The following is a 27,479-nucleotide window of genomic DNA, read 5'->3' as shown; positions in this document are numbered from 1 at the left end:
TGGACCCACAATCTCCATGGACCCACCATCCCCTTCATGGACCCACCATCCCCATAGACTCCCCATCCCCATCCCCTCCATGGACCCACCATCCCCTTCATGGACCTACCATCCCCATAGACTCCCCATCCCCATCCCACCATCCCCTTCATGAACCCACCATCCCCTTCACGAACCCACCATCCCCTTCATGGACCCACCATCCCCATGGACCCACCATCCCCCTTATGGACCCACCATCCCCTCCATGGACCCACCATCCCCTTCACGAACCCACCATCCCCTTCATGGACCCACCATCCCCATAGACTCCCCATCCCCATCCCACTGTCCCCATGGACCCACCATCCCCTTCACGAACCACCATCCCCTTCATGGACCCACCATCCCCATAGACTCCCCATCCCCATGGACTCAGCATACCCCTTATGGACCCACCATCCCCTTCATGAACCCACCATCCCCCTCATGGACCTGCCATCCCCATCCCAACATCCGCATGGACCCACCATCCCCATCCCAACATCCCCATCCCAACATCACTATGGATCCAGCATCCCCTTCCCAACATCCCTATAGATCCACTGTCCCATCCCATCATCCTCATGGACCCACCATCCCCTTCATGAACCCACCATCCCCATGGACCCACCATCCCCCTCATGGACCCACCATCCCCATCCCACCCCCCTGTCCCTGTGGTTGGTTGGTGCTTGATGGCCGTGTCCCCATGAAGGAGAAGGTGTCTCTGACCTGTCCCCTGCCCACAGCTGCCAGGACAAAGCCTTCTGGTACTTGGACTCCCAGTGCTCGGGCCGCATCAGCAAGTTGGCCACAGGCCTGGGGCTGGTGGCCACCATCTTGCTCCTCATCTGCATTGTCCTCATCGTCATCATAGTCAGGGACCGCCGGAGGAAGAAGATGTTGAGGTGGGATGGACCTTCCCCCGTCTGATCTCCTTGGTGTGGAGATCCCAATCCCCATCCCACCATCCCCATCCCAACATCCCCATCCCAACCTTCCCATCCCCATCGACCCACCATCCCCATCCCACCATCCCCATCCCACCATCCCCATCCCAACCTTCCCATCCCCATCAACCCACCATCCCCATCCCAACATCGCCATCCCCATGGACCCACTATCTCCATCCCAACATCCCCATCCCCATGGACCCACCATCCCCATCCCAACATCCCCATCCCCATGGACCCACCATACCCATCCCAACATCCCCATCCCCATAAACCCACCATCCCCATCCCACCATCTCCATCCCAACATCCCCATCCCCATGGACACACCATCCCCATCCCAACATCCCCATCCCAACATCCCCATCCCATCCCAACATCGCAATTCCACCATCCCCATCCCAACATCCCCACCCTAACATCTCCATCCCCATGGACCCGCCATCCCCATCCCACCATCTCTATCCGCTTCCCCATGCCACCATCCCCATCCCACCACTCCCATGGACCCACCATCCCCATCCCACCATTCTTATCCACATCCCCATCCCACCACTCCCATGGACCCACCATCCCCATCCCACCATCCTTATCCACATCCCCATCCCACCATCCCCATGCACCCACCATCCCTATCCCTATCCCACCTCCTCTGAGCCACCTTCCTGTTGCCCCCCTCAGTGACCATCAATCTTCTACTGATGTCTGCTGGTACACGGAGGACATCTTATCCTGGAGCTCGCCCGATGCGTTCCTCTACACCAACGCGGGATCTGAGGCCATCACAGGGGACTCCCATGGACCCACTCTCACGGACCCACCATCCACACGCACCCACCATCCCTCTCCCCATCCCATCTCCTCTGAGCCACCTTCTCATTGTCCCCCCAGTAACCATCAGTCTTCTGCTGATGGCTACTGGTACAAGGAGGACATCTTATCCTGGAGCTCGCCTGATGCGTTCCTCTACACCAACGTGGGATCTGAGGCCGTCACAAGGGACCCCAACACCATGTCCCTGGCACTTCCCACCCCACCCCGGCACAACCATGGAGGTGGTGAGGCTCAACCCAGCTTCACGCCTGCGTTGGAGGTGGTGGACTTGTCTGCTCCGGTGCGTCCTCCTTCATCTCCAGCAGCATCCTACCACCATGGGATCACCGAGAGCCAGAGGGGGACCCCAAACCCTTCTCACCTCCTTCCTTCTCCCCCTTCCAGATGAAGATGTCCAGGCCACAGCTTATCACCAAGCTTTGACGTTGCAGCCAGGATGAAGACCTCAACCAATGAGTATTCTAAGGGGAGACCCAAATCCAGGCCACCAGTGCGCAGGACATGCTGGAAGATGGATGAGATGGGGTTGGACAACCCAATGTTGGGTTGGGCGACTCAGCATGGGGTTGGACAACTCAACATGGGGTTGGAGAACCCAGTATTGGGTTAGAGAACCCTCAATGTTCACTATTTATTATGATGATGAAGCTCAGGGAGGTCCTCATGAGGATGATGCCCCATCAACAGGGGTGAAGGACTCCTCAGGGGTGCTGGCCACCACCAAGGACCTTCCCCTGCTCCAGCTTCATGTGTTGGAATAAAGGTTCTATTTCTATCACTCCAGATATCTCAAGGACCTTCATTCATGGTGGGACACACGGTGGTGGTGGGAGGACCAAAGGATGGAGCCTGGGGGATGGACCCCACAAGGGGGGGGTGGCCCTGGGTGCTGTATTGTGGTGAGGAAGCACCATGGAGCAGGTTAGGGCCACCTGAACGGGCTGAGGTTGGAGATGACGTGTCCACCTCAGGGTGACTCAGCCCAAAAGGTGACAACACCCCGAGGTGGGGCTGGGAGGAGACCCACCAGCGTCTCACCTTAATCTTATCAGGGTGAGGCCACCGCCGGGTCCCTCCCTGGTCTCTGGGGCAAGGGTTGGATGCGGTGGGTCACCATGGGGATGCCATGGGGACACCATGGGGACACCATGGGCACATCGGGGCCGTTCTCTATGGGCTTGACTGGGGATTACTCATGGACTGTTGACCTTGTGGTTGGTGACCACATTGTTCCGGGACACAAAGTCACCGGGTCGGTCCCTGCAGCTCAGTTGCTCCTTCAGCTCCTGGTCATGATGAGGATGGACCTTGGTGGCTTTGCCCTCCTCCTCCTCCTCAGCCCCCTGGACGCGCTGTCAGGTAATGATGGGGTGGGATGGGGACGTGTCCAGCCCATGAGGCATCTTCTCACCTCATCCGGAACGTCCCTTAAGGGGGTTGGATCCTTTGGATCCACTGGGAGCTCCTTGGACATCAACTGTCCCAGCCTGGTGTGCCCAGGGCTGTGAGGGGCAAAGGGTCCCCATGGGTCCCCTTCCCTTCTCCATGGGTGAGGAAGGTCCATTGTCTCCAACAAGGGTTTGGGGTGGTTGTGGGGCACCCCAACTCCTTCCCCATCCCCATTCCACCCCAGCCCATCCCATCCCACCATCCCCATCCCACCATCCCCATCCCACCATCCCCATCCCACCACCCCCATCCCACCATCCCCATCCCATCCCCATCCCATCCCCATCCCACCATCCCCATCCCACCATCCCCATCCCACCATCCCCATCCCATCCCCATCCCACCATCCCCTTCGCATCCCCATCCCATCCCCTTCCCACCATCCCCTTCCCACCATCCCCTTCCCACCATCCCCATCCCACCATCCCCTTCCCACCATCCCCATCCCACCATCCCCATCCCATCCCCATCTCATCCCCATCCCACCATCCCCTTCCCAACATCCCCATCCCCATCCCACCACCCCCATCCGATCCCCATCCCATCCCCATCCCACCATCCCCATCCCACCCCTGGCATGTCCCCCCCATAACCCGAGCTGTCCCCAGCTCCCTGTGACAACGGTGGCACCGCCGTGGGACCCGTTTGCATGTGTCCTCCTGGCTACAACGGGACCCGCTGCGAGACCTGGGACCCCTCCAGCGCCTGTCACAATGGTGGCACCGCCGTGGGCACCAAGTGCTATTGTCCCCCAGGCTTTGGGGGTGCCCTGTGTGAGCACCCCAATGCCACCAGTGCCTGCAGGAACGGGGCCACCGCCTTCGGCACCTCCTGCCTATGTCCTCCAGGGTACTGGGGAGAGGTTTGCCAGCACCACCAGGAGGTCACCTCGTGCCTCAATGGGGGGACACTGGTGGAAGGGGCCTGTCATTGCCCCCCGAGTGCATGGGGACCTCGGTGTGAGTGCACCGGCCCCACTGCCACCACCACGGTCATCACCGTGGTCACCGTGATAGGCAGTGAGAAGGCCTCGGCGACGATGGTGTCCATGGAACACATCACGCGTCCCATGGAGAGCAATGTCCTGATTGGTGTGGAGAGGAGCAGCACGGTCACTGCCATGGAGAGGAGCACCGTGGTCACGGATAATAACACCACGGTTGTGGAGAGGAGCACCATGATCACAGAGAGCAAAACCACAGACAACATGGAGACCAACACCATGGTCACGGAGAGGAACACCACTGTCAACCCTATGGAGAGGAGCACCATGGCCATGGAGAGGAGCACTATGGCCACACTAGAGACAACCATAGAGGGGAACACCACAGCCAACCCCATGGAGAGGAGCACCACAGCCAACCCCATGGAGAGGAGCACCACAGCCAACTCCATGGAGAGGAGCACCATGGCCAACCCTATAGAGAGCAACACCACAACCATGGAGAGGAGCACCATGGTCATGGACACCACCACCACGGCCATGGAAAGTGACACCACAGCCATGGAGAGGAGCACTATGGCCACACTAGAGACAACCATAGAAGGGAACACCACAGCCAGCCCCATGGAGAGGAGCACCACGGCCATGGAGAGGAGCACTATGGCCACACTAGAGACAACCATACAGGGGAACACCACAGCCAACCCCATGGAGAGGAGCACCATGGCCAACCCTATGGAGAGCAACACCACGAGCAACCCTATGGAGAGCAACACCACAACCATGGAGAGGAGCACCATGGCCACACTAGTGACCCCAATAGAGGGCAACAGCACAACCAACCCCATGGAGAGGAGGACCATGGTCATGGAAATCAACACCATGGCCAACCCCATGGAAAAGACCACCATGGTCATGGACAACACCACCATGGCCATGGAAAACAGCACCACAGCCATGGAAAGAAGCACCATGGTCATGGAGAGCAACACCATGGTCATGGAGAGCAACACCATGGCCAACCCTATGGACACAAACACCATGGCCAACCCCATAGAAGGTAACACCACGGCAAACCCTATGGAGAGCAACACCATGATCATGGAGAGGAACACCACGGCCATGGAGAGGAGCACCATGGCCACACTAGAGACAACCATAGAGGGGAACACCACAGCCAGCCCTATGGAGAGGAACACCATGGTCATGGAAAGCAACACCATGGCCAACCCTATGGAGAGGAACACCACAGCCGTGGAGAGGAGCACCATGGTCACGGACACCACCACCACAGCCATGGACAGTGACACCACAGCCATGGAGAGGAGCACCATGGCCACACTAGAGACAACCATACAGGGGAACACCACAGCCAACCCCATGGAGAGGAACACCACAGCCATGGAGAGGAGCACTATGGCCACACTAGAGGCAACCATAGAGGGGAACACCACAGTCAACCCCATGGAGAGGAGCACCACAGCCAACCCCATGGAGAGGAACACCACAGCCATGGAGAGGAGCACCATGGCCACACTAGTGACCACAATAGAGGGCAACAGCACAGCCAACCCTATGGAGAGGAGCACCATGGTCATGGAGAGGAACACCACAGCCATGGAGAGGAGCACCATGGCCACACTAGTGACCCCAATAGAGGGCAACAGCACAACCAACCCTATGGAGAGGAGCACCATGGTCATGGAGAGGAACACCACGGTCATGGACAATGACACCATGGTCATGGAGAGCAACACCACATCCATGGAGAGCATCCCCGCGACTCCCAGCAGTGCCATTGCCACCCCAGCTCCAGCTCAGCCCAACGCCACACACAACATCCCCATAGATGCCACCACAGTGTGTGCCGGGACCTGCACCAGCCCCACCACAGTGTCCACCACCAGCACCCCGTGGTCCTCTCCAACCAGCATCACCACCACCATCACCAACAGCACCATGGCCACACTCTGCCTCTACCTCCCGCATGGGTCCAGCCCTCCAGCCAGTGAGTGGCCTGGTGGTGGGGTCCTTGGGGTGGTGGGATCTCCACGGGGTGATGAGTTCCCCACTGGGTGCTGGGTTCTCCATGGGGTGGTGGGTTCTCCATTGGGGTGATGGGTTCTCCATGGGATGCTGGGTTCTCCATTGTGTGATGGGTTCTCCACTGGGGTGGTGGGTTCTCATTGGATGGTGGGTTCTCCACTGGATGGTGGGTTCTCCACTCGGGAGGTGGGTTCTCCATTGGAGTGGTGGGTTCTGCATGGGGCGGTGGGTTCTGCATGGGTTGATGGGTTCTCCATGGCTTGATGGGTTCTCTATGGGTTGATGGGTACTCTATTGGGGTGCTGGATTCTCCATTGTGTGATGGGTTCTCCACTGGGGTGATGGGTTCTCCATGGGGGTGATGGATTCTCCATGGGTTGGCGGATTCTCCATTGGGGTGATGGGTTCTCCATGGGGGTGATGGATTCTCCATGGGTTGGCGGATTCTCCATTGGGGTGATGAGTTCTCCATGGGGGTGATGGGTTCTCCATTAGATTGATGGCTTCTCCATGGAGTGATGGGTTCTCCATAGGGTGATGGGTTCTCCATGGGGGTGATGGGTTCTCAGTGGGGTGGTGGCTTCTCCATTGGATGATGGGTTCTCCATGGTGGTGATGGGTTCTCCATTGGGTTGGCGGGTTCTCCATTGGGATGATAGGTTCTCCATGGGGACATGGGTTCCAATTAGGCTGATGGGTTCTTCATTGAGGTGATGAGTCCTCCATCGGAGTGATGGGTTCTACCATGGATTGGCAGATTCTCCATTGAGATGACGGGTTCTCCATGGGGGTGGTGGGTTCTCCATGGAGTGGCGGGTCAGAGCTGTCTCCACCACACCCATGTCCCCACCATCTCCCCACAGTCTCGTGCCTGCACGGCGGCGTGCTCAATGCCACTGCGTGTCTGTGCCCCCCTGGTTACTCGGGTGCCCGGTGCGAGGAGCCCGACGCCAGCACCCGCTGCTCCAGTGGCAGCACCGCCGTGGGGCCGATCTGCATCTGCCCCCCCGGGCGCACGGGGCCGCGCTGCGACACCCTGGACCCAGGCAGCGCCTGCAGGAACGGCGGCACCGCCGTGGGCACCGAGTGCTTCTGCCCCCAGGGCTTCCATGGAGCCCGCTGTGAGAGCGGCCTCCACAGCGCGGCCACCACCTCTGCAGGGGACACCGCGGCACCGACCACCCCCAGCTCCATCCGCACCACCACAGGTTGGCGGGGCTTCCATGGGGTAGATGTTCATGGCAAGATCTCAAGGATGGGGTGGGGTGGGGTGGATGGGATGGAGATGGAGATGGAGATGGAGATGGAGATGGAGATGGAGATGGAGATGGAGATGTGACAGAGATGGAGATGGGATGGGGTGGGTGGGATGGATGGAGATGGGATGGGATAGAGATGGACATGGAGATGGAGATGTGATGGAGATGGAGATGGGATGGAGATGGAGATGGGATGGATGTGATGGGGTGGGTGGGATGGATGGAGATGGGATGTGGTGGAGATGGAGATGGAGGTGGAGAAGAGATGGAGTGGAGGTGGAGATGGGGTGGAGATAGGATGGAGATGGAGATGGAGATGGAGATGGAGATGGAGATGGAGATGGAGATGGAGATGGAGATGGAAATGGGATGGGATGGGATGGATGGGATGGGATGGGGTGGAGATGGACATGGAGATGGAGATGGAGATGGGATGATGTGATGGAGTGGGTTGGATGGATGAAGATGGAGAAGGGATGGGATGGAGCTGGAGCTGGAGCTGAAGATAGGATGGAGATGGAGATGGGATGGATGTGGTGGGGTAGGTGGGATGGATGGAGATGGAGAAGGGATGGGGTGGGATGGGATGGGATGGAGATGGAGATGGAGATGGACATGGACATGGACATGGGATGGGATGAAGATGAGATTGAGATGGAGATGGAGATGGAAATGGAGATGGGATGAGAGAAGAACCACCAACCAAGAGGGTTTGGACCCTGAAGCTCAGCGTCGACCCCACCACTAATGGGACACACCAAAGAGCTGCTGGTGGGACCAGGAGCTGCTTTTCTCCACTGGTGGTTGGTGGTGACCCAACTGCGTGGACTCGGGTGGTGGATCCCATGGGATGAGGAGGTGAAGGAGGCAATAGGGGGTCACCAGGAAATGTTCTTGTGTCCTTGTCCCCACAGAGCCCTGCCAGAACGGGGGTCACTGGGTGGGGACAGGTTGTCTCTGCCCCACCAATGTGGTTGGAGACCGGTGCCAGTTTGGAGCATCCACCATCAACATCACAGCAGGTAACGGAGGTGATGGAGAACCCACCCCCTTGTCCCCAAGAGGGACAGCCCATGGGATGTCCCATCCCGCCCCATCTCCTGCAGAGCTGGGCCCCTCTGTGGCCATGCTGGCACGTGTCACCAACCGGGACTTCCCAGAGGCCATGGGGGACACCTCATCCCGCATCTACCGCAGCTTCGTGGATGAGTTCGGCCGCACGGTGAGGGCCTGGAGGGGTCCTCACCCCAAAGCACTTGGGGACAACCCCAAGGGGCAACCCAATGTGGACCTGTTCATGACAAGTGTCTCCATGTCTCCAGATGGATCAGGTCTACCACAACATCTCCTGGTACCGTGGTACCCGGGTCCTGGCCCTGGCGTGAGTGTGGGGTGGGATGGAGATGGAGATGGGATAGAGATGGAGGTAGAGATGGAGATGGAATGGGATAGGGATGGGGATGGGGATGGAGATGGAGATGGGGTGGGATGGGGATGGACATAGGTATGGAGATGGAGATGGAGATGGGGATGATGATGATGATGGAGATGGGGATGGGGATGGGGATAGGGATGGAGATGAAGATGGAGATGGAGATGGGGTGGGATGGGGATGGGGATAGGGATGGAGATGAAGATGGAGATGGAGATGGGGTGGGATGGGCATGAAGATAGATATGGGGATGGGGTGGGGTGGGATGGGGATCGAGATTGGGATGGGGATGGAGATGGAACGTGATGGGATGGAATGGAGATGGAGATGGAAATGGACATGGGGATGGGATGGAAATGGACATGGACATGGACATGGGGACGAGATGGAGATGGAGATAGGATGTGATGGGGATGGGATGGGATGGGGTGGGATGGAGTGTTTGAGGGGCTCCACGCCACTGCCCCACAGAAAAGGCAGCGTGTTGGTGACCTACAAAGTCCTTCTGGACCCACCACATGGAGACACCAACATTGACCGTCGCGCCCAAGAGCTGCTGGAAGCTGCTCAGCCCCACAACTGCAGCCATGGGGCAGGTAGGATCCAGGGGACCATGGGTGGTCCCTCTGCATCTCTGGTGGCTTCCCATGACCACTATTCCCTCTCCAGATGGGCTTTGCTTCAGCACAACCAGAGCTGCCTACGCCGAGGAGCCGGAGCTGAATGCCACCGGTGAGTGTGGGGACACCATGGGGACACCATTGGGGCATAATGGGGACAACATGAGGGCACCATGGGGATACTGTGGGGACACCATGGGGACACGATGGGGACACCATGAGGACATAATGGGGACACCATGAGGACACAATAGGGACACTATGGGACCACTGTGAGGAAACAATGAAGACACCATAGGGATATCATGGACACATAGGGACACCATGGGGACACCACGGGGACACCATGAGGACACAATGGGGACACCATGGGGACACCATAAGGACACAATGGGGATGCAATGGGGATGCAATGGGGACATAATGGGGACACCATGGGGACACAATGGGGATGCAATGGGGACACAATGGGGATGCAATGAGGACACCATGGGGACACCATGAGGACACGATGGGGATGCAATGGGGACACAATGGGGACACCATGAGGGCACAATGGGGACACTATGGGGACACCATGAGGACACAATGGGGACACCATGGGGACACAATGGGGACACCATGAGGACACCATGGGGATGCAATGGGGACACAATGGGGACACAATGGGGACACCATGGGGACACAATGGGGATGCAATGGGGACACAATGCGGATGCAATGGGGACACCATGGGGACACCATGAGGACACAATGAGGACACAATGGGGATGCAATGGGGACACCATGGGGACACCATGAGGACACAATGGGGATGCAATGGGGACACCATGGGGACACCATGAGGACACGATGGTGACACCATGGGGACACCATGGGGGCACGGTTTGGGTCAGGACTGGTCTGACCGGACCTTCTCCATGCAGAGCTCTGCAGGAGACTCGCACCCGCCACCTTCAGCAGGTTCTACCACCCCTTCCGTGTGCAGGACAGTGTCCTCTGTGTCACCAACTGCACCCCCAACGTCCCCGGGGCCATGGACTGTGGCCTCGGGCTCTGCCGGGTGACAACAGAGGGTCCCCGCTGCTTGTGAGTGACCCAACACCCCCCCAGACCCACCTCAACCCAACACCCAACCATTGACCTCTAAACCCAACCACTGACCCCAACACCCAACCATTGAGCACCAGCACCCAACCACTGACCCCAGCACCCAACCACTGACCCCAACACCCAGCCACTGACCCTCAACACTCAACCATTGACCTCAACACCACTGACCTCCAAACACAACCACTGACCCCAACACCCAACCGCTGACCCTCAACCCCCAACCATTGCCCCCAACACCCAACCATTGACCTCCAACACCCTACTCCTACCCCACAAACCCAACTCTTGGTCTCCAAACCCAACCGTTGACCCCTAACATCCAACACTTGACACCAACACCCAACCATTGACCCCTAACATTAAATGCTTGACACCAACACCCAACCATTGACCACCAGCACCCAACTCTTGACCGCCAGCACCCAACTCTTGACCCCCAAAGCCCATGACCATCACCCCAAACCACATCCCAACCCATGTCCATGTGTGTCCTGGGTTCTCCCTGTTCCAGTGGGGTTTCCTGGAGGATCCCACCCTTGGTGTGGGACAGGGACCTCACCCATGATGTGTCACCTCCTGCAGCTGCCCGGCCGTGTCCTGGTTCCTGACCTCTGGTGGCCGCTGCCAGACCCACATCAGTCAATTGGGGCTGGGGCTGGGTGTGGGGCTGGGGCTCCTCATCCTGCTCCTGCTCTGCATTGGTCTCTCCATCTGCTTGGCCAAAGAGAAGAAGACACCAACTGGAGACAGGTGAAAGGACCAAGGGGGGCTTCAATGGGGAGTCCAAGGAGGACACTTGGGGTTGGAACCAAGTTGGGTTGTCCATTGACCACCAACACCCAACCATTGCCCCCAACACCCAACCCCTGACCCCAACACCCAACCCTTGACCTCCAAACCCACCCATTTTCTCCATGGGGGTGGGAGGGTTGAAGACCTCAGTGTTGGAGCCCATGAGCTCCACGTGGGACCTCAAACGCTTCCTACAGTGTCTCCATTGAGGACAACAGCCGGCGCAACCCTCTTGCCACTGGCATCTACCATGTCAACAGCAGAAGGTCCCCACCACCAAAAGGTGACCCCCATTGGGAGTGGGGGGGACACAACCCCATCCCAGTGGTGAGGACACCCCACCAGAGCTTCATCTCACCTCCCTCTTCCAGACCCCTATGGACGCAGCTCCTATAGACCCAGCGTGGACGTGGCAGCACCCACCACACCAGTAGGTTCTTGGTGCTTCACCATGGACATGGTGATGGGATGGACAACCCATCTTCACTGCTCCAACCCCTCTTGCAGGTGCTGGTAGAAGATCCACCATCCCTGTGACCATAAGAGCTCTGTGGTGGGATTCGAGGCTTTGTTGGTGTCTCCACTGTGGTGGGACAATGACCAAAGACCACCAACCATTGACCTCCAGCACCCAACCATTGACCACCAGCACCCACCCATTGACAACCAGCATTCGCCCATTGACCCCAACATCCAACCACTGACCTCCAAATGCAACCTTGACCCCCAACACCCAACCATTGACCACCAACCAAGACCCCAACCCACCAGCATGGCTCGTTTTGGGGGGACACCGACGTGGGATGAGGTTCCTCTGTGATGGATGATGATTCCTCCATGGTTCTTGGGGGGGGTTCCTCGCTGGAGAGGACATCCCAGTGGTCGGATGGGGCCCTACGGAGCTCATGAGGCTTCACCTGAGGTGGATGGTCCATGTCTTGAGGGAAAGATATTTATTAACATGTTGATTCCATCTCTTGAGGGCCTCGATTGGGTTTTTGGGCTCTCAGTTGGGTTTTGGGCTCACATTTAGGTGTTTGGAGCCCCATGTGGTGGCTCTGTGGCACCATTCCCAGCTCCAGGGGGTGGAATTGCTCTGGGAAGCTCCAACCAGGAACCAGAGACATGGGACATGTGGCCAAAGGCCACTCAAGCAAGTGGAGACCTCCAAGAAACCATGAGCCATGTTCTTGGCCATGGAGAATGTGTCCAACCCCATCCCAACCCCATCCCAGCCTGATCCCAGCGCCATCCCAACCCCATCCCAGATCCATCCCAGCCCCATCCCAACCCCCTCCCAGCCCCATTCCAGATCCATCCCAACCCCATCCCAGCCCCCTCCCAGATCCATCCCAACCCCATCCCCCAGTTCTAGCTCCAACCTCTCAGTTCCTCCCCTCCAGCCTTAGACCCCCCAGTTCCAGCCCCAGGCCCCAGTTCCCTCCAATTCCAGCCCCCAATTCCCTCCCAGTTCCAGCACCTTCGCACCAGTCCCTGCTTCAGTCCCCCCATTCCATCCCAGTTTCATCTATGGAACGCCCCCACTTCCAGCTCCAGCCCCCAAGTTCCATCCCAGCTCCCTCCCGACGCCCCCCAGCTCCCTTTGCCCCCTCCAAAAAGCACATTCAAACCCCCCCCATCACACGGGGCGGGGGGGGGGGCCAAAAGGCACCGCTGGGATTCGAACCCAGGATCTCCTGTTTACTAGACAGGCGCTTTAACCAACTAAGCCACGGCGCCGCCTGCCGCAGCTGCGCGCCCCGCGCCGCATCCTGGCCCCGCCGGCTGCGCGCATGCGCGGGCAACGGGGGTGGGGAATGGGGGGAATGGGCGGGATAATGGGGGGTAAAGGGAGGGAATGGGGGGAATGGGCGGGATAAAAGGAGGGAATGGGGGAATGGGCGAGATAATGGGGGGTAAAGGGAGGGAATGGGGGAATAGGCGGGATAATGGGGGGATAAAAGGAGGGAATGGGGGAATGAGTGGGATAATGGGGGATACAGGGAGAGAATGGGGGAAATGGGCTGATAAAGGGAGGGGGGAATGGGAATAAGGGCAATGGGGGGGGAATGGGGATAATGGAGGGTAATGGAAGGGAATGGGAGCATAAAGGGCGGCTTGGAGGGAATGGGGGGCAATGAGAGACAGCATAAAGGGGGGAATGGAGGGGAATGGGTGGCTAATGGGACATAATAGGGGGCAATGGGATGAAATGGGGAGTAACAGGGTGTAATCAAGGTAATGGGGTGGGGATGGGGGGGTAATGGGGAAGGGGTCGCCATGTGGGGTGCAGTGGGGGTATAATGGGGGGCTGGGCAGTGCGGGATGATGATGATGGGGTGCAATGGGGGGTGCACGTGCGATGCAGGGGGATTACTCGTACACGGGACGGGCGCGTTTCGTGCGGCCGCACGTGCTCGTCCCCGGGCGGGACTCGAACCCGGATCTTTCCTCTCCCCGGGCGGAGGCGCTGCCGCAGAGCCACGGGGCCAGCGGCGGAGCGGGGGGCGTGTTGTGGGGGGGGTGTTGCAGGGAGCCGGCGGGGGGGGCGGAGGGGGGGATTCTGGGTTCCTAACAACGGCTGCCATGGCAACGGGGGGATGCTCGGTCCGTAGCAACCGCTGGCATAGCAGCAGGGGGATGCTGGGTACCTAGCAAAGACTGCCATGGTAACGGGGGAGGGGAATGCTGTGTCCCTAGCAACGGCTGCCATGGCAACGGGGGAGGATGCTAAGACCCTAGCAACGGTCGCTATTGCAACAGGGGGGTCCCTAGCAACCGGTGGCATAGCAACAGGGGGATGCTCGGGCCGTGGCAACGGCTGCCGTGGCAACGGCTGCCATGGCAACGGGGAGGGGGGATGCTGCCCCCCCTCCCCTTCCCGGCAAGGGGGGGGTCAGGGTCACCCCCAAGGGCGGGGGGGGGAGGGGAGGGGGGGTGTCCGCTCCTGCCGCTGCAGTAGGAGACCCCCCACGTGATGCCGAGGTGATGTCACCGCTGCCCCTCCCCCCCCCCCCCCACCTCTCGGGGGGGGCGCGGCTGCCGCAGGGTGAATCATCCACGGGAGGCGGGGGGGGGGGAGGCCCCAGCCCCCTATAGACCCCCAAAGGCCCCTATAGACCCTCTCGCAGACCCTATAGACCCCCAAAAGCCCCTATAGACCCTCCCCCGCACCCTGTAGACCCCTCAAAGGCCCCTACAGACCCTCCCTCAGACCCTATAGACCCCCCAAAGGCCCCTATAGACCCTTCCCCAGACCCTATAGACCCCCAAAGGCCCCTATAGACCTTCCCCACACGCTATAGACCCCTCAAAGGCCCCTATAGAGGCCCCCAAGCCCCTATAGACACCCCAAAGTCCACGATAGAGCCTTAACCAGCCCCTATAGACCCCCACCAAGCCCCCTGTACACCCCCGAACCACCTATAGAACCCCCCAAAGTCCCCTCTAGACCCTCCCCCAGCCCCTATAGACCCCCCTAAACCTCCGATCGAGCCCCTACGAGCCCCTACAGACCCCCCTCAGCCCATATACAACCTTTCTCAGGCTCTCTACAGCCCCCCTCAAGCTCCTATGTAGCCCATGTCAAGCTCTATAGAGCTCCTCCAGCCCCTATAGAGCCCCTCCAGCCCTATACAGCGCCCCCCACCTTCAGTTAACCCCCCCAAGTTCTATACGTGACCCATACACCCCTTATTGCTGCTGGGCAGCCCCCTCCTCCCTATATAGCCCCCATACACTTTCCCGCCCTCTATACACCCCCTGTTCCCTCTATAATCCCCATATACCTTCCCACTCCTCATACACACCTCTCCTCCCTATAGACTCCCCATACACCTTCCCAGCCCCTATACACCTCCTTTCTCCCTATATACTCCTTATACACCTTCCCAGCCCCTATACACCCCCTTTCTCCGTATAGACCCCCCTTCTCCCTCTGTACCCCCCATACACCTTCCCAGCCCCTATACACCTTCCCAGCCCCTATACACCCCCCTTTCTCTCTCTGTACCCCCATACACCTTCCCAGCCCCTATACACCCCCCTTTCTCTCTATAGACCCCCCACATACCCTTTCATCCCCTATACATCCTCCTCCTCCCTATACACACCCCATACCCCTTCCCAGCCCTTATACACCCCCTTTCTCCTTATAGACCCCCCTTCTCCCTCTGTACCCCCCATACACCTTTCCAGCCCCTATACACCTTCCCAGCCCCTATACACCCCCCTTTCTCTCTCTGTACCCCCATACACCTTCCCAGCCCCTATACACCCCCCTTTCTCTCTATAGACCCCCCACATACCCTTTCATCCCCTATACATCATCCTCCTCCCTATACACACCCCATACCCCTTCCCAGCCCTTATACACCCCTTTTCTCCCTATATACCCCCCTGTTCCCTATAGACCCCCCATACACCTTCCCAGCCCCTATACACCCCTTTTCTCCCTATACACCCCCCTGTTCCCTATAGACCCCCCATACACCTTCCCACTCCCTATACATCCCCCTCCTCCCTATATATCCCCCATTCACCTTCCCACCCCCTACACACCCCCTATTCCCTCTATAACCCCCATACACCTTCCCACTCCCCATACACCCCCCACTCCCTATATACCCCCATTCACCTTCCTACCCCCTATACACCCCCTGTTCCCTCTGTAATCCCCATACACCTTCCCACTCCCCATACACCCCCCACTCCCTATATACCCCCCATTCACCTTCCCACCCCCTACACACCCCCCTTTCCCCTATACCCCCCTCTCTACTCCCCCCGTTGCTGAGGCAGCTGCAGCAATTAGTGACTCATCCCGCCCCCCCCATGCCCCCCCTCTATAGGTGGGGGAGGCGTCGGAGCTCTATAAGGCCCCCCCCCATCACCTACACACTCGCACACCCACAACCCCCCCCAGTACAGCTGCATTGGTGAGTCACCTCCTCCCGCAGTGCTGGCCGGGGGGGCACCTATAGGGAGGCCTATAGGGGTGTAGAGGTGGCTGGAGAGAGCTATAGGTGCATGGGCACACGTGTGGGTGCGTGTATATGTGTGTAGATGCACATATAGACAGGCTACAGGCAGACACAGGTGTATATGCACACACCCCTATAGAAACACGTATACAGACAAATACATGCATGTATACGTGAATGTACACACGTATATGCAGGCACATGTACGTATAGGCACGTATATGCACACACACATGTATAGATACACATATAGACACATATGTGCACCCTCCATAGATACACGTACATAGGGGTGGAGGAAGCGCTGTTGTGGGGGTGACTGTGACCTTGGGGGTGTCTATAGGGGTGTGTGCAGTGGTATGGGGCATGTATGTATGTGTAGGGGGTGTGCGTGTAGGGGGTCAATAGGGGTACTGAGTTGTATGGGGGGACGTAGGGGGTGTGTATAGGGGAGGATGTATGGGGGGGTGTGTGTAGGGGGTGTATAGGGGTACTGGGTGGCATGGGGGGCGTAGGGGGTGTGTATAGAGGTATAGGGGGTGTATAGGGGGGGTGTGTGTGTATAGGGGGGCGTATAGGAGTATGGGGGGGTGTGGGAGTGTGTGTGTGTATAGTGGTACTGGGTGGCATGAGGGTGTGCGCATAGGGGCATGGGGGTGTATAGGGCTGTATATGGGTATGGGGGGTGTATAGGAGTCTATGTGTGTGTAGGGGGGTGATAGGGGCATGGGGGGTGCATAGGGGCTGCATGCGAAGGGGGGTGTATAGGGCTGTGTGTGTGTATAGGGGGGTGTATAGGGGTTTATGTGTGTGTAGGGGGGTGTATAGGGGCATAGGGGGTGTATAGGGGCAATGGGGGTGTATAGGGCTGTATGTGTGTATAGGGGGGTGTGTGGGGCTCGGGAGGGGGTGTATAGGGCTCTACGTGTGTATGGGGGGTGTATATAGGTGTGGGGGGTGTATAGGGCTGTATGTGTGTATAGGGCTGTATGGGGCTCAAGGGGGGGGGCTGTAACGTGGGGCCCCCCCCCATTCATTCATCCCCCCGCGTTCATTCATCCCGCGGCCGCTCCCCGCGCGGGGCGCTCTGCGCAGGCGCGAACCCCCCCCCCCCCCCCCCGGCTCCTTTTTCCCGGGCCCGGCCGGATTTTATGAATGGGCCATTGACGTCAATGGCGACCCCCCACGTGGGGCCCCGCGTGTATAAAGGGGGCGGCGCCGCCGCTGTCCAGGGTGCTGAAGGGCGAGACGCCGGCGAGGGCCGGGACCCCCCTTTATCCGCGACACCCACCCCCGTCGGGACCCCCCATTCACTGCGACCCCCCCATCCGCACCGCACATCGACCCCCCCCCCCACTGCGATCCAGCCGCCCCCCCTCAGCCTGGAAGAAGTGGGGGGGTGAAGGGAGACACCCCGGATCTGCAGAGACACCCCCCCCCCCGGAGCCGGTAAATAGCCCTTGGCCCCCCCCAAACCCCGCTATTGGTCCAGATTGGGGGGTGGAGGGGTGTGTAGGGGTGCCCCCCCCTCCCAAATGGGGTTTTGGGGGTGGGGGGGTGTGTGAAAAGGGGGTGGGGGGAGGATTTGGGGGGGCGGCGTTAAGGGGGGTGCAGTGAGATGTGGGGTGCTTTGGGGGGAGGAGTGTTGAAGGTTGCGGGGGGGAGTGTAGCGTGTCCCGGGGTGTGCACACGCGTGTGCTTGTGTTTTCCATGGGAGGTACATGTTGGCATGTGCATGGCATGTGCACAAGCATGTTTGCGTGTGTTCAATGGGATGGGGGGTGCGTGTGTCACCCCGCAACAACCCCCCCTCCCCGTGTGTGTGTGTGTGTGTGCACGGGGGGGGTGGCGCTGCGTGTTCACACGTGTGTGAGTCATGAAGCTGCGCGTCACACGCGTGTGTGAGTCATGAAGCTGCGTGTTCACACGTGCGTGTGTCGTGACGCTGCGTGTTCACACGTGTGTGAGTCATGAAGTTGCGTGTCACACGTGTGTGTGTCGTGACATTGCGTGTCACACGTGTGTGCGGGTCGTGACGCTGCCCGTTCACACGCGTGTGCGGGCGCGGCAGCCACGTGAGCTGTCTGTGTGTCATCACACGTTACATGTGTGCATGTGTTCATGGCCCACACGTGTACATGTGTGTGCACATGCCTCATACATGCAACCCCCGCCGCTCCCCCCCCCATCATTAACCACCGGGGGCTTAGGGGATGCTCTGGAGGGGGACACGGGGATGGGGGGGGAGAGGATGTGAATGAGCCCCCAAAATGGGGGGGGGGCAGCTGCCCCCAAAACTGAGCCCTGTGTTGTGTATGTCCCCCCCCCAGTCAACCATCAGCTGGGGGTGTCCCGCGGGGGGAGATGGGGAGGGGGAGATGGGGGTGCTATGGGGATATGTGGAGAGGGGACATGGGGGTCCCGGGGGGGGGGGACATGGGGGTTCCGGGGGGGGACATGAGACATGCAGGGGGGGGACATGGAGGTGTCCCCATGGGGGTTCCAGGGAGACATGGGAGTCCCAAGGAGGGTACATGGGCTGCTACGGGGATATATGGAGGGAGGACATGGGGGTCCCGGGGGGAGGACATGCAAGAGGGGGACAGAGGGGTGTCCCCATGGGAGTCCTGGGGGGGGGACGTGCAGAGGGGAGATATGGGGGTTCCGGGGGGGGGGGATGGGGATGCCAGCAGGGACATGGGGGTCCGGGGGGAGGGACATGCAGAGGGGGGAAATGGGGGTGTCCCATGGAGGGACACGGGGGGTGCCACAGGGGACGAGGTCTCTGTGTGTCACACGGCGCTGATGTGTTGGGGACTCCGGAGGGGGGGGGTGAACCCCCACATCGGGGCTCATCCACCCCAACCCCACGTCCCTCCTGTGTGTGTGTGTCCTCCCCCCCCCCGCAGGCGCCATGGCGGCCCCGGCGCGGCCCCTCCGCAGCGCCGCGCTGCTCCTCTCCATCACCCTCCTGGTCCAGAGTCACCCCAAACCCTCCCCCCGGCCCCCCCCGACCCCGCCATCGCCCGCTCCCCCCCACGTCTTGACCAAACGCTCGGCTCCTTTGGGGACCCACAACGAGGTGTTGAAAGACCTGGAAGAATTGGGCCGGCTCCGGGCTGAAGCCAAACGGGATCGGCAGCGGGATCGGGAACGGGAACGGGACCGGGGCTGGCCCAGCTCCCGGCAGCTCCGGCAGCAGCAGAGCCTGGAGCACCGCCTGCTGGAGCGGCGCTACGAGGAGCTGGCCGAGAGCCGGCGACAGGCGGAGGCAGCGCGGAAAGCGGCCGCCGAGGAGGAGCGTTTGGCTGATTTGGCCTCGGATCTGCTCCTCCGGTACCTGCTCCGCGGACCCGGAGCCGCCGTAGCCGAGGACAAGAGGTCGGAAGAGGCTGAGCCCGAGGAGGGAGATGGGATCCCGTCGGATGTCGGCGATGGGTTGGATGGGGGGTTCGAAGGAGATGAAGGCGATGAGGACAACGGGGGAGTGAAGGGAAAGGGGGGCTTTGAAGGCAATGATGGCTTTGAAGGCAACGGGGGCTTGGAAGACAACGAGATCCTCCCGAGGGGCAACGAGATGTTCTCAAGGGGCAACGAGATGCTCTCAAGAGGCAACGAGATGATCCCAAGAGGCAACGAGCTCCCGATGGGCTCCAATGAGCTTCCGATGGGCTCCAACGAGATTCCGATGGGCTCCAACGAGCTCCAGCCGCAGGATCCGGCCGAGGTGGATGACCTGGACCCCGGCACCATCGACCAACTGATCGAGCTCTCGAGCAAGCTGCACCTCCCCGCAGACGACGTGGTGGACATCATCCACGACGTGGAGCAGAAGCGCAAGCAAGAGGCGACCATCGGGGCCCCCCCTCGCCTCATCCGGCCCCCCCGGCCCCGAAGCCGCCCTATTCCTATCTCCAACCATATTCCAGGCCGGACTTTCCTGCCCCCTCCTCGCCGTCCCCCCCCGCCCCTGCGGGACCGGGAGCTGCAGCGGTACCTGGAGAGGGTTTTGGGGGGGCCCCCCCGAGGGTTCCCATTGGGGGGGGGGCACAAACAGCGCCCCCCCCCCCCCTCAATGTCACCCCCCCCCACACCCCCTTCAGCCTGCTCGGGTGTTGTGTGTCCGTCCTCCCCGTCCCCATTGCTGAGCCCCCCCCCAATGTCCTATGACCCCCCCCCCCAGCCCCAGAGACCCCCAGTTCCCGCTCCAGCCCCCCCCGGCTCCAGCTCCAGCCCCGCAGTTCCAGCCCCCAAACCCCCCCAATTCCAGCCCCAACCCCCCCAATCCCCCCCATTCCAGCCCTAGAGCCCCCCAAGTCCCCCCCAGTCCCCCCAGCGGGGGGGGTGTAAATACCCCATCACTGACTTTTGCTATCGAATAAAAGCGACTATTTTAGTACGAGTTACCCTCGATCCTGGGGGGGGCCCCCCAAACCCCCCCCCCGCACCCCCATATGGGCCCCATGACCCCCCCCTACTATAACCCAGTACCCCCCCAAAGCACCCAGCACCAGTGGGAGGGCTCCACAGGCTTTATTCCATAGGGGGGGCAGCAGGAGGATGGTCCCATTATGGGGGGGCTCCCCAAATGAGTGACCCCCCCCAAAGGAGAGAGGGGGGTCCCTGTCCCCCCCCCAGCACCCCAAAAAGGGGGCTCAGGGTCTGGGGAGGGGGGCACCCACTTGTGACATCCCCCCCCCCCAAACAGGGTCCATGGGGGGGGGGAGCACAGGGACCCTGCGGAGTTGCCCCCCCCCAATAAGGGGGTGCCCCCCCCATATGTATATATATATATTTACAGCTTGGGGGGGGCATTTTGGGGTGCCCCCCCCCCCCGTGGTTGTGTCCAGGGTTGGTCCCATGTGGATGAATAGGGGGAGGACCCCATTAATATGGGGGTGTCCCCCCCCCCAAGGGTGGGCTATGCCAGCCCCATCTCCTCCAGCACACTGCGGGGGGACTCATCCTCCTGTGGGGGGGGGGGGGAGATGGGTCAGGGTTTGGGGGGCCCAAGGGGGGGATAAAGGGGGAACCCCCCCCCCAAATGACATATGGGGTGTGGGGTGATATATATATCCACTATATATGGGGTGGGGGGGGCACAAAGGGGAGACCCCTCCCAAAACATACATGGGGGTCCCCTCTATATGGGGTGACAGCACCCACCTATTGGGGGGGTATAAAGAGGGGACCCCCCCAAAACATATATGGGGGTGCCCTAAATATGGAGGGATGCTGCTCACCCATGGGGGGGGGTCATAAAGAGGGGACCCCCCCCAAATGACACATGGGGGTCCCCTATATACAGCATCCACCTATGGGGGGGCAAAAGGCACAAGAGGGTCCCCTAAACATAGGGGATGTTGGGGGGGCACCATGGTCCTATGGGGGGGTCTATGGGGGATTTTGGGGTATACCAGGACTTCATAGGGGGGTCTATAGGGGAGTCTGTGGGGGTATCAAGACCCTATAGGGGGGCTATAGGGGTGTTAGGGGTCTATAGGGGACTTTGGGGGGTCAAGAGGACCTCATGGGGGGGGTCTGTAGGGGATCTGGGGGGGACACCGTGATCCTATGGGGGGTCTATAGGGGATGGTGGGGGGGTATTAGGACCCTATAGCGAGGTATAGGGGACTATGGGGAGTTTTGGGGGGGGAGTAGGACCTCATAGCAGGGGCTATAACTGATTTTGGGGGGGCACCATGATCCTATGGGGGGTCTATAGGGGTGTTAAGGGTCTATAGGGGACTTTGGGGGGGCACCAGCACCTCATGGGGGGGTCTATAAGGGACTCTCGGGGGCTACCAGGATGCTATAGGGGCCTATAGGGAGGTTAGGGGTTTACAGGGGATTCTGTGGGGTAACAGCCCCATGGTGGGGGGTTCTATAGGGGCTGAGAGGGGACTCTGGGGGGGGTAGGAGGACCCTATATGGGGGCTATAGGGGACCTTAGTGGTGTTTGGGGGGTCCCAGGACTTCATAGGGGGGTATATAGAGGATTTGGGGGGGCATCATGCTCCTATGGGGGGGTCTATGGGGAGGTTAGGGGTCCACAGGGGATTCTGTGGGGTAACAGGACCTCATGGGGGAGCTCTATAGGGGATGACAGGGGACTTGGGGGCGCACCATGACCCTATAGGGGGGCTATAGGGGTGTTAGGGGTCTATATGGGATCTTGGGGGGGGGCACCATGATCCTATGGGGGGGGTCTATAGGGGTGTTAGGGGGTACCAGGACGCTATGGGGGGTCTATAGGGGACTTTGGGGAGCACCAGCACCTGGGGGGGGCTATAGGGGGCTTTGGGAGCTGTTAAGGTCCCACTGGTCAGCATGACCCTATGGGGGGGTGTCTGTAGGGGTCCATAGGTGAGTTTTGGGGTGTTTGGGGGGTTCCATAGGGGTGCTTGGGATGTTCCATAGGGGTGTTTGAGAGGTTCCATAGATGAGTTTGGGGGCTCCATAGGAGTGTTTGGGGGGGTTCCATAGGGGGGTTCCATGGGGGGTCCATATATGAGTTTGGGGGCTTCATAGGGGTGTTTGGGGGGTTCCATAGGTGAGTTTTGGGGTGTTCCATAGAGGTGTTTGGGGGGGGTCCATAGATGTTTTGGGGGATCCATAGGGGTGTTTGGGGGTTCCATAGGTGAGTTTTGGGGGTTCCATAGGTGAGTTTTGGGCTGTTCCATAGGGGTGTTTGGGGGTCCCATAGGGGTGTTTGGGGGGTTCCATAGGGGTGTTTGGGGGTTTCCATAGGGGGGTTTTGGATGTTCCATAGGGGTGTTTGGGGGGTTCCATAGGTGAGTTTGGGGGGTCCATAGGGGTATTTTGGGGGGGTCCATGGGTGAGTTTGGGGGTTCCATAGGTGAGTTTTGGAGTGTTCCACAGGGGTGTTTTGGGGGTCCCACAGGTGAGTTTTGGGGTGTTCCATAGAGGTGTTTGGGGGGGGGAGTCCATAGATGTTTTGGGGGATCCATAGGGGTGTTTGGGGGTTCCATAGGTGAGTTTTGGGCTGTTCCATAGGGGTGTTATGGGTGCTCCATAGGTGAGCTTGGTGGTGTTCCATAGGGGTGTTTGGGGGCTCCATAGGGGTGTTATGGGGGTTCCATAGGTGAGTTTGGGGGCTCCATAGGGGTGTTCTGGGGGCTCCATAGGTGAGTTTGGGGGCTCCATAGGGGTGTTCTGGGGGCTCCATAGGTGAGTTTGGGGGCTCCATAGGGGTGTTTTGGGGACTCCATAGGTGAGTTTGGGGGCTCCATAGGGGTGTTATGGGGGTTCCATAGGTGAGTTTGGGGGCTCCATAGGGGTGTTCTGGGGGCTCCATAGGTGAGTTTGGGGGTTCCATAGGTGAGTTTGGGCTGTTCCATAGGGGTGTTATGGGTGCTCCATAGGTGAGCTTGGGGGCTCCATAGGGGTGTTACGAGGGTTCCATAGATGAGTTTGGGGGCTCCATAGGGGTGTTTGGAGGGCTCCATAGGTGAGTTTGGGGGCTCCACAGGGGTGCTATGGAGGTTCCATAGGTGAGTCTGGGGCCTCCATAGGTGAGCCTGGGGGCTCCATAGGGGTGTTTTGGGGGCTCCATAGGGGTGCTATGGGGTTTCCATGGGGGTGTTTTGGGGGCTCCATAGGTGAGTTTGGGGGCTCCATAGGGGTGCTATGGGGTTTCCATAGGGGTGTTTTGGGGGCTCCATAGGTGAGTTTGGGGGCTCCATAGGGGTGCTATGGGGTTTCCATAGGGGTGTTTTGGGGGCTCCATAGGTGAGTTTGGGGGCTCCATAGGGGTGCTATGGGGTTTCCATAGGGGTGTTTTGGGGGCTCCATAGGTGAGTTTGGGGGCTCCATAGGGGTGCTATGGGGTTTCCATAGGGGTGTTTTGGGGGCTCCATAGGTGAGTTTGGGGGCTCCATAGGGGTGCTATGGGGTTTCCATAGGGGTGTTTTGGGGGCTCCATAGGTGAGTTTGGGGGCTCCATAGGGGTGCTATGGGGTTTCCATGGGGGTGTTTTGGGGGCTCCATAGGTGAGTTTGGGGGCTCCATAGGGGTGCTATGGGGTTTCCATAGGGGTGTTTTGGGGGCTCCATAGGTGAGTTTGGGGGCTCCATAGGGGTGCTATGGGGTTTCCATAGGGGTGTTTTGGGGGCTCCATAGGTGAGTTTGGGGGCTCCATAGGGGTGCTATGGGGTTTCCATGGGGGTGTTTTGGGGGCTCCATAGGTGAGTTTGGGGGCTCCATAGGGGTGCTATGGGGTTTCCATAGGGGTGTTTTGGGGGCTCCATAGGTGAGTCTGGGGGTGCCTCACCTCCTGCAGCAGATCCGCCTGCTCGATGGCCTTGAGGACGCTCTTCTTGGAGGTGTCCTGGATCTCGCCCCCCATCACGAACTCGTCCAGGATGAAATAGGCCTTCTCGAAGTTGAAGATGATGTCCAGCTCACACACCTGCCCAGGAGAACCCGGCCTGGCCTCAGGGGGGGGCCCAGCACCGCCCCACGCACCCACCAGTGCTCCCCTGCCCATGGGATGGAGCTTGGGGTGCTCCCGGGGCTTTCGGGGTGACCTTTAGGTGGCCAAGCACCCATAGTGAGACCCTGGGGTGACTTCAGTATGACCTTAACATGGCCAAGCACCCATAGTGTGGCTCTAGGGTGGCCCAAAGCGGCTTTGGGGTGACCTTTAGGTGGCCAAGCACCCATAGTGTGACACTGGGGTGGCTTTGGGGTGACCTTAATATGGCCAAGCACCCCTAGTGTGGCTCTAGGGTGGCCCAAGGTGGCTTTGGGGTGACCTCAGGATGGCCAAGCACCCATAGCATGGTGCTGTGGTGGTCATGGGGGCCCTGGGGTGACTTTGGGGTGACCTTAGGATGGCCCTGGGGGGGCCCAAGGTGGCTTTGGGGTGACCTTTAGGTGGCCAAGCACCCATAGTATGACCCTGGGGTGGCTTTGGGGTGACCTTAATATGGCCAAGCACCCATAGTGTGACCCTGGGGGCGCCCAAAGTGGCTTTGGGGTGACCTTTAGGTGGCCAAGCACCCATAGTGTGACACTGGGGTGGCTTTGGGGTGACCTTAATATGGCCAAGCACCCATAGTGTGGCCCTGGGGTGGCCCAAGGTGGCTTTGGGGTGACCTTTAGGTGGCCAAGCACCCATAGTGTGACCCTGAGGTGCCTTTAGTACGACCTTAACATGGCCAAGCACCCACAGTGTGACCCTGGGGTGGCTTTGGGGTGACCTTAACATGGCCAAGCACCCCTAGTGTGGCTCTAGGGTGGCCCAAAGCAGCTTTGGGGTGACCTTTAGGTGGCCAAGCACCCACAGCATGGCCTGAGGTGGCCCCTGGGTGGTTCTAGTGGCCCTGGGATGGCTTTGGGGTGACCTCAGCATGGCCCTGGGGGAGCCAAAGTGGCTTTGGGGTGACCTTAATATGGTCAAGCACCCATAGTGTGACCCTGGGGTGGTTCTGGACGCCCTGGGATGGCTTTGGGGTGACCTTAGGATGGTGCTGGGGTGACCTTAATATGGCCAAGCACCCATAGTGTGGCTCTAGGGTGGCCCAAAGCAGCTTTGGGGTGACCTCAGGATGGCCAAGCACCCATAGCATGGTGCTGCGGTGGTCATGGGGGCCCTGGGGTGACTTTGCGGTGACCTTAACATGGCCAAGCACCCATAGTGTGGCTCTAGGGTGGCCCAAGGTGGCTTTGGGGTGACCTTTAGGTGGCCAAGCACCCATAGTGTGACCCAGGGGTGGCTTTAGTATGACCTTAACATGGCCAAGCACCCCTAGTGTGGCTCTAGGGTGGCCCAAAGCAGCTTTGGGGTGACCTTTAGGTGGCCAAGCACCCACAGCATGGCCTGAGGTGGCCCCTGGGTGGTTCTAGTGGCCCTGGGATGGCTTTGGGGTGACCTCAGCATGGCCCTGGGGGAGCCAAAGTGGCTTTGGGGTGACCTTAATATGGCCAAGCACCCATAGTGTGGCCCTGGGGTGGCCCTTGGGTGGCCCAAGGTGGCTTTGGGGTGACTTTGAGATGGCCAAGCACCCATAGTGTGACCCTGGGGTGGTTCTGGACGCCCTGGGGTGGCTTTGGGGTGACCTTAGGATGGCCCTGGGGTCACCCAAAGTGGCTTTGGGGTGACCTTTAGGTGGCCAAGCACCCATAGTGTGACCCTGGAGTGGTTCTAGAGGCCCTGGGCGCACTTTGGGGTGACCTTTAGGTGGCCAAGCACCCACAGTGTGACCCTGGGGTGGCTTCAGTATGACCTTAACATGGCCAAGCACCCCTAGTGTGGCTCTAGGGTGGCCCAAAGTGGCTTTGGGGTGACCTTAACATGGCCAAGCACCCATAGTGTGACCCTGGGGTGGTTCTGGGGGCCCTGGGGTGACTTTGGGGTGACCTTAGGATGGCCCTGGGGGGGCCCAAGGTGGCTTTGGGGTGACCTTAAGGTGGCCAAGCACCCACAGTGTGACACTGGGGTCTCCCTGGGGGTCCCTGGGGGTGTCCCTGGGGTGTCCCTGGGTCCCCCCCGGGGCACTCACGCTGCCGAAGTACTTGTCGAGCAGCTCCACGTATCGGTGGATGAGCTCCAGCGTGATGAGCTCATTGTCCTGCCCCTCGATGGCGCAGCAGAAGTACAGGCTGGCGTACCTGGGGGGGCAGCAGGGGCTGCAGCCAGAACTGCCCCTAAAACACCCCAAAACAGCCCAAAACACCCCAAAACAGCCCAAAACAGCCCCAAAACACCCCAAAACAGCCCAAAACAGCCCCAAAACAGCCCCAAAACAGCCCAAAACACCCCCAGAACACCCCAAAACATCCCCAGAATACACTAAATCACCCCCAAAACACTCCCAAAACACACTAAACCCCCCCAAAACACACTAAAACACCCCCAAAACACTCTAAACCTCCCCTAAACTGCCCCAAAACACCCTCAAACACCGTAAAACACACTAAAACACCCCAAAACACCCTCAAACACCCCCAAAACACTCTAAACCTCCCCTAAACTGCCCCAAAACACCCTCAAACACCCCAAAACACCCCC

The 27,479-nt window shown here is 59.7% G+C and overlaps 3 protein-coding genes and 1 non-coding gene across 4 annotated transcripts; 2 read left to right on the top strand and 2 right to left on the bottom strand.

Annotated features, from left to right (window-relative positions):
* The first annotated feature begins 3,103 nt into the window (after positions 1–3,103).
* Positions 3,104–10,650, top strand: LOC115603048 (mucin-3B-like). The gene is made up of 9 exons (XM_030474579.1): positions 3,104–3,167; positions 3,866–6,208; positions 7,110–7,454; positions 8,420–8,527; positions 8,612–8,727; positions 8,828–8,886; positions 9,409–9,533; positions 9,607–9,669; positions 10,484–10,650. Exons 1-9 carry the CDS (start codon positions 3,104–3,106, stop codon positions 10,648–10,650), a joined length of 3,390 nt encoding a protein of 1,129 aa, XP_030330439.1.
* A 2,478-nt stretch (positions 10,651–13,128) lies between these two features.
* Positions 13,129–13,202, bottom strand: TRNAT-AGU. Its single transcript has one exon. It is a non-coding gene; the product is annotated as a tRNA-Thr (tRNA).
* A 4,430-nt stretch (positions 13,203–17,632) lies between these two features.
* VGF (VGF nerve growth factor inducible) lies at positions 17,633–20,843 on the top strand. The gene is made up of 2 exons (XM_030474582.1): positions 17,633–17,893; positions 19,354–20,843. Exon 2 carries the CDS (start codon positions 19,359–19,361, stop codon positions 20,748–20,750), a length of 1,392 nt encoding a protein of 463 aa, XP_030330442.1. The 5' UTR covers positions 17,633–17,893; positions 19,354–19,358; the 3' UTR covers positions 20,751–20,843.
* Positions 20,844–20,961: 118 nt separating this feature from the next.
* On the bottom strand, positions 20,962–27,260 carry LOC115603047 (AP-1 complex subunit sigma-1A-like; the record flags this gene model as incomplete). The annotated part of the gene is made up of 3 exons (XM_030474578.1): positions 20,962–21,413; positions 24,738–24,875; positions 26,971–27,260. Coding segments are annotated over 3 exons (476 nt in total), but the record flags the coding sequence as incomplete, so codon positions are not given.
* Between the last annotated feature and the right edge of the window lie 219 nt (positions 27,261–27,479).

This window comes from Strigops habroptila, unplaced genomic scaffold (assembly GCF_004027225.2).
Source record: "Strigops habroptila isolate Jane unplaced genomic scaffold, bStrHab1.2.pri NW_022045604.1_ctg1, whole genome shotgun sequence".
NCBI lineage: Eukaryota > Metazoa > Chordata > Aves > Psittaciformes > Psittacidae > Strigops > Strigops habroptila.
Note: the sequence above shows the minus strand (reverse complement) of the source record. Positions and strands in the feature narration are given on the sequence as shown.

Excerpts from the sequence above, each read along its gene's own strand:
- VGF (XM_030474582.1), top strand. The coding sequence starts at position 19,359 with ATGGCGGCCCCGGCGCGGCCCCTCCGCAGCGCCGCGCTGCTCCTCTCC.
- LOC115603048 (XM_030474579.1), top strand. The coding sequence starts at position 3,104 with ATGAGGATGGACCTTGGTGGCTTTGCCCTCCTCCTCCTCCTCAGCCCC. Across the intron at positions 8,728-8,827 it reads TGGATGAGTTCGGCCGCACG|ATGGATCAGGTCTACCACAA; the intron begins GTGAGGGCCTGG and ends CCATGTCTCCAG. Across the intron at positions 8,887-9,408 it reads ACCCGGGTCCTGGCCCTGGC|AAAAGGCAGCGTGTTGGTGA; the intron begins GTGAGTGTGGGG and ends ACTGCCCCACAG.